General features: G+C 43.9%; 1 protein-coding gene across 6 annotated transcripts in view; it reads right to left on the reverse strand.

The window, feature by feature from the left end:
* Positions 1-817: 817 nt before the first annotated feature.
* Positions 818-6,433, reverse strand: part of ubap2a (ubiquitin associated protein 2a) — an 18,956-nt gene continuing 13,340 nt past the window's right edge. For all 6 annotated transcript variants that reach the window (XM_020593077.1, XM_020593079.1, XM_020593082.1 and 3 more), the window contains exons 19-27: positions 5,090-5,396; positions 3,945-4,036; positions 3,665-3,715; positions 3,448-3,541; positions 2,947-3,363; positions 2,709-2,813; positions 2,557-2,624; positions 1,758-1,949; positions 818-1,593 (exon numbers count right to left, since the gene is read on the reverse strand). In XM_020593077.1, the coding sequence (XP_020448733.1) occupies positions 1,498-1,593; positions 1,758-1,949; positions 2,557-2,624; positions 2,709-2,813; positions 2,947-3,363; positions 3,448-3,541; positions 3,665-3,715; positions 3,945-4,036; positions 5,090-5,396 (1,422 nt within the window). In that variant the 3' untranslated portion in view covers positions 818-1,497. The remainder of the gene's footprint in view (positions 1,594-1,757; positions 1,950-2,556; positions 2,625-2,708; positions 2,814-2,946; positions 3,364-3,447; positions 3,542-3,664; positions 3,716-3,944; positions 4,037-5,089; positions 5,397-6,433) is intronic.

Below are 6,433 nucleotides of genomic sequence, written 5' to 3' on the forward strand. Positions count from 1 at the left end.
CTTCACTTGTTTTGGGATATTACCTTGCAAATTGTGATCATGGTCTAGTAATGACTGCCCTCTTGCTACGACAGCTTTTCAAACCATTGGTAGGGCTCATCAGAAGCACATGAAACTATCTGGTCTTTTGTGCCTCTGATCAACTATGCAGTAATGGTGGTGTGCTCAGGTTACTGGAACAGCCTGTGCCTTGGTTCTGCTGACAGTTTGACAGGTTTTGCGCTCAATGCACATTTTTATTTGGGTGTGTAGCTGCCTCTAGATAGACTTGAACTTACTGAAACTGGTGAAATTAAATTAGGATGTGCAATCAAATAGCAGCATGGCCATGAAACATGCTGGAGCCACGGGAAACTGGCAAAATGTGATCACAAGCACAATCACTAAAGGACTACTTTGTTTACATCCTGCAGTATTTAGTCAGATATAATCAGCTCAGCGAGGTGACTTTAAAAAAGTGCAGACTGGATATTTTGTGCATAAATCTGAGGGGGGTAAAGGGAACTACTGGATTTGATTGTTTAGTTTATGTTGACCTCTGTTATGCTAACTGCAAAAAAAACATTTCCAAGCTTGCTTTTCTGTTAGAGAACATCTTTCCCAGTTATTTCTGCATGTAATTCTGAGCATCACTACAGTAAGCTTTTAGCTTGCACATCAACAACCTCAGTCATTTTATTAGATTAATAGTTATGTTTGCTCTATTTGGCACTGTCATTCAGACTTTAACCCATAACAGTTTCATATTTAAGCAAATGAAACTTGTGGGTCTGCAACAAGAAAAACATGGTGTGTAAATTGATGCCAGACCTATACAAACTGTTCATAGCTTTTAATTTGGACAACAAGGATTAAACCAATGTTAAAATGACATCAAATCCAAGGCCTGGCTGGTCAAACCAACCGACTAGCAAGAGCTGAGGAATGAGAGACAGACAGAGGGAAACGGGGCAGAGAGAAAAATCAAACTATCAACTCAAGTCACCCTCAGTATGTACGGATTCACAGATGTGGGAGACCAAAGTTACAAAAACATTTCTTCAAAAATTAAAAAAAAAGGCCTTTGCCGTGAAAATGATGTGTAGAATCTATGTACATCATTCTCAGTTCATGTATGCATACAAAAAAATCCACATCACAAGATGCTTGTGTTCAAGTATATTCACCAACTTCATCTCCAAGATTTAGCATTCTCCTCTTTCCACATTTTTTGAAATAAAATGTCCTTCAAAGTAAAAAAATTCAGAAAACCACATTTTATGTCCTACCAATACATATATACTGTATAAATACATACATAAATATATTTTACATACAACAGCCATAAATTTGAAAAGGGGATATACAGAGCAAATGGGACAGGGGCAGTAGTGTGTGTTTAGTTGTCTATTAAAATGGTTTGTCCCTCTGGTTTTGTTAGTCAGAAATGCAGATGTGTGTGTTGGTGTCTGCCAATGCAGACACACACGCGCACACACACACTCAGATGTAGCCACCTCAGTTGGCCCAATAGGTGGAGCCGCCATAGCTTGATTTGTTGACTTGGCTCTTCTGCTGGAGGCTGCTGGACTGGCCGCGCTGACTGGGACCACCCTGAACATGAACAGAGAAACATCTGAATGGTATGACACCTGCTAATGTTGATCTGGATGAATAGTCAGTCCTCCGATGTTAGAGGCCAAAGTGTTTACAGTAGGTAAGTCACTCTTTGGGACTGCTGAGAAATATCTACAAATGCACAGAAATCTCAGGGTTACCTGTCCATCCTGAGCTAGATGATGATGCAGCAGCTGTGAATGTGGTTGCTGGTGAGGCAGGATGTGGAGAAATGGGGCTGGTGCATAGCCTCCAGGAGCTGCGCCAGGGTTCAAAGGCCCTGGACCCCCCAGTGCTGATGGCAGGCTGAAGGGAGGAGGGGTCCCCGCATGAAAACCCTGTTTATCAAAAGACTGCCCACAGAGGAGAAACGACCAATTAAATTCAACAGCTGAACATTTACAGTAACTAATGGTGTTGTTGCACAAACACAGGTCAGCCCACTTTTAACAGTGTGGAGCCGGGCAGTCCCGGGTTGGCCTGTTTCCACCTGTTCCTAGCACCAAGGGGTAATCACACTGGCTTGGGCTTAGCCTTCAACAGAGCTGGCTCATCGAGACACATTATAGGCTGAAATGTTTCACCAAGGGAACGTCTTGCACATTCAGCACTGACGTTTTAACCATTTAAGAAAATGGAGTCTCTCACTTGGTCTTCTGATGAGGGGTTAAAATAACGCCTAGCACCGAGGGCTCCATGGTGCAATCTAGCAACACCACACTGACACCAAGTCATGTGTCGCTTCTCATTTAAGTTGCACTACCCCCACATGATCAAGATGCAGATGATAATGCATTTTACAGCACAGTGTGAAACACAACCGCACTGACTTGGGAGCTAGGCATGGCTCCACTGCACACGCTTTGGCTCGGCAGAGCTGACCTGTGCTGATGGAAAAACACCATAACTATACAGCAGGCTGGTAAGCTGGGCAGGGAGGCAGTGACGTTTGTGGCTCACCTGGGTCTTATTGTAAACACTTCCACTGATGTCTGGTACACCAGAGTTACTGGACGTCACTGATACGCCTGGCAGAACAGCAACAGCATTAATACCTGTTTAGACTAGGACTTCCAAAAATCTATTAAAGACAACTAGTGTTTTGTTTTCACCTTTCCCCGGCCCAGCAGCAGCAGATTTGGCTTGTGCCTGTGAGGAGGAGTTATAGCCTTTACTGTAGTCCACTCCTGCTGGCCCCGCTGTCAGCTCCTCATACCCTGAACAAGAAGAAATCAGCATCAGACTCCCACACAATAGGTATGCAACACTGGTACATTTTTAAGATTTACTTAACCCAAAATCCATTTTTTGCATATATTGAAAATGTAAAAACCAAGTTTGCTCACTAACCTGAGCTGAAGGTGTGCTGGCCGTAACTGCTGGGCTGCTGCTGTGTCTGCTGCTGGAAGGGGCTAGCCGAGGGGTTTCCCAGACTGAGGCTCATGCTGTGCTGCTTGGCCGATGCTGGTCCTGGACCCCCGGGAGGAACAAACATGGTGGGGCCATACTGGAAGGCAGCAGCGCTGGGTACAGCGCCGGGGACTCCAGGGTAGTAAGGCAGGCCTGTGTAACTGTAGCCCGGAGGGAGGAAGGCCTGTTGACTGTTGTGGTGCTGCGGCTGGGCCTGGGGTTGAGGCTGGGCCGGAGTAGGCTGAGGTTGGGCCTGGCTCTGTCCTTGGTTCTGGCCCTGGGGAGGCTGTGGGGCCACCAGGCTTGTGGAGGGTGCTGGGGAGGTGGAGTCGTTCCTGCCAAACTTTGCGACTTCACCTGACAAACAGGGAATGTGCCATGTCAGAATAAACACTTGGATTTTATGATTTTAGATAAGGTCAGCCAAGGCCAGTGTTCTACCTGAGTAGGGGTTGTTGGCTAAGTTCCCGTCTCTGCCAGAGAGAGTCGCTGTGTGGCCAGGGAATGTGATTCCATAGTAATCCTGCAAGGAGGGCTAAAGGAACACGAGAGGGTAAGAGATGAGCCAGGCAACATGCAAGCAGCATAAAGAAACAGTGTCAAAACTACAGTGATTGCAAGGTAAAAACTCTCCCAAGAGTGGCACAATTTGGCTCACCATTGGCAGTCTGGACTGGAGCATATGAAGGTCCTCATAGCCATAGATCTGCTGTGAAACACAAACAGGTAGGATTAGTAACACAATCTACCTAATGTGTTCCAATACGTTTTCAGAAAAACTCTGCATCTTCTTCAGTTCTTCAATTCTCCGAGGAATCAAGTGTGAATTTGGTGATAATGAATAGGTCTAATCATTGACAATGGAACTAAAAGTGGCTAAACAGACAAAACTGGAAAATGCACTAAACTATGATTCTCGATACTGATGGGCTACTTACTGGGTATGCTGGCAGCAGCCCCCCTGGGCCCATGATATACTGGTTGGGCAGTAGAGGAGGCACTCCCTGGGACAAGTTAGGGGGAGTTTTTCCTGTCAACACAATAGCTGCAGTTACATGGGCAACATATTTTTCAATCAGATTGAAATCATTCTGATCAGAGTTCCCAACTTAACTGTTGACAAGGACACTGATAAGATGTGCATTTACCCGTTCAAAGCATTTAATCAGAATATAAAGCTTTTGACACTACGTGCGTTATGCTGTTATCAGTGCTAGTTAGGTAGCTAGCACCCCAGACAGAAGCCAAACCCTAGCCAGCCCAAGGTGGCTGTGGCCCTGGTTTTATTACTGCATGTTATTTCATTCACAAGTTGACACTGAATCAGTCAATTTTAATGCAACAACTCAGACCACTCCAATTATTTTTACTGGTTCTCTAGCAAGACATAGTTTTACTGATGACTGGCTCATCAAGTCCTTAGAAAAATGTTTATGAATATCAGCTGGATTAGGTGAATAATCTTTCCCTCACTTGGAGAAAAATAAGTGGTGGAGCATCATTCAGGTGCGCTCTGGCAGGAGTACAACTATGGCCACAGATCAGTTTGATTTGCTTTTGATTTGTTTTTGTCCCTCCTGGGATGTCACCTCATGTTACCTCCACTTGGGGCAAATGCGCAGAAAGGATATAGAGAGAAATGATTGGGCCACATTTACATGATTAATATTTCCCTATTGAACAGATTATCAAAGGTTAACACCTCCAGTCTCATTCTGGTCAAAAATTCTTTCTGATCAGGTCATATCAGGCCGGTCTATTCCGATTAACAGCATGCGTTTTTATTCCGATTGGGCTACTGTTCTGATTATTAGTGGGAAATCAGGGCCCATGTAAATGAAAGTACTGACATAATAACCACCGCTTTCATATACTTCACTTTTATGTAGAGCTGGGGTTTGATGGTATCTTATCGAATCTGAATCTAATTCCAGATCCACTTATCGAATCTGAATTCTTTCAACTCTGATTACTAATAATACATTTATTCAAATAGCACTTTTCACTACTGCTATATTTAGGACATTCAACGTGTTAACAACCCATCACACTTTAATGATCCCAGTGTCTGAAGTGTGTGTACCAGTGGAGGAAGAGAGCAGGGGTGTGGTCCTTGGTGCAGAGAGGTTGGACGTGGCAGTAGCTCCATTGGAGCCAAGTCCCAGCGCTGCGCTGGTGGCGGCGGTGGCAGCAGAGTGAAGTCCGCTTGTTCCAGTGATACCGCCGACTGTGCTGCTCATGTTGGGCATGTTAGCCAGGTGGCTGATACTGCTGCTACTGTTGCTGCTGTTGTGGGTTGAGTGGAGTGCTGAGGATGAGGGCTGTGATGATGCATAAGAGCCAGAGGAGGGAGGCAAAGAGCTCACACTGCTGCTGTCAACACTGGTGTGCTGAGGACAGAAAACAAGAGGAATATGGGTTTATTGGAAATTGGTCCATCCATTTTCCCCCTGATTTAGACTGCCAATACACACATGCACTGGGTCAATCCCAGTTCCCTTATTTTATCATTTCTCGCTCCTCAGTCCTCACTTCACCATCTTGAAAGATGTCCCAAAGCTCTTATTCCTTCTGTGAGGAGGGAGAATCAGGGGAGGCTGCCTGGACAAGACATGAGCGAGAATACACAAGAGCATCCTTCATGAAGTTTTTTTTACAGACCCAACACGCCCCTTTATCAGAAACCAGCTAGCACCTGGACATTTCAGATGAAGGATCAGAGGAAAGTACATCTCATATCTCTATAAATATTTCCCTGAGTCCTCTCACATTTTTTTTTTGCAGGCTTTCCTCACATCTTATGTGGACAGGAATAAAACACACACAAAAAAAATGTGGATGAAATTAAGGGAAATGATATTCACCCACTGCATACTGGTTCACAAAATGAAATTTAATACCCATCTTCACTGTTCCAGTACTGTCCATAGCATTATGAACTTAAATTTTCTGCTGCTTTTGTTTGATTTATATTACTGTTAATAGAAAAACAAAAATCTGAAGACATTGTGGAACTCAGAACATATAATGGCCATTTTTCACTATTTTGACTTTTTACAAATTTAATAGTTCACAAATTCTTGAGGTAAATAGAGGTATACTAGTAGCAGCCAAACCGGGATTCTTCACTCACTTCCTTGGAAATATAGTTGATTCCTTAAGTTCAACTTTCACAGTGTCCGACAAATCAGAACAGGCTGGAATCCACAAGCCTCCGCAGTTGGCAAAGTAACCAATGAATCATTGATACTGACTAAGACCTGGCATGTCAAAGTTTGCTGGTTACATGCATGATAAACAGTGACAGAAAGATGTGACAAGCAACAGCAAGACTGAAATCAATGCATTTCCTCTACAGCTGTGAAAAATATTGAACTAGTTGCTCCTAACAACCACTATTGTAAAAAAAAAAAAAAAAAAAAAAGCT

The sequence above is a fragment of the Monopterus albus genome, unplaced genomic scaffold (assembly GCF_001952655.1).
Source record: "Monopterus albus unplaced genomic scaffold, M_albus_1.0 scaffold18.1, whole genome shotgun sequence".
Taxonomy (NCBI): domain Eukaryota; kingdom Metazoa; phylum Chordata; class Actinopteri; order Synbranchiformes; family Synbranchidae; genus Monopterus; species Monopterus albus.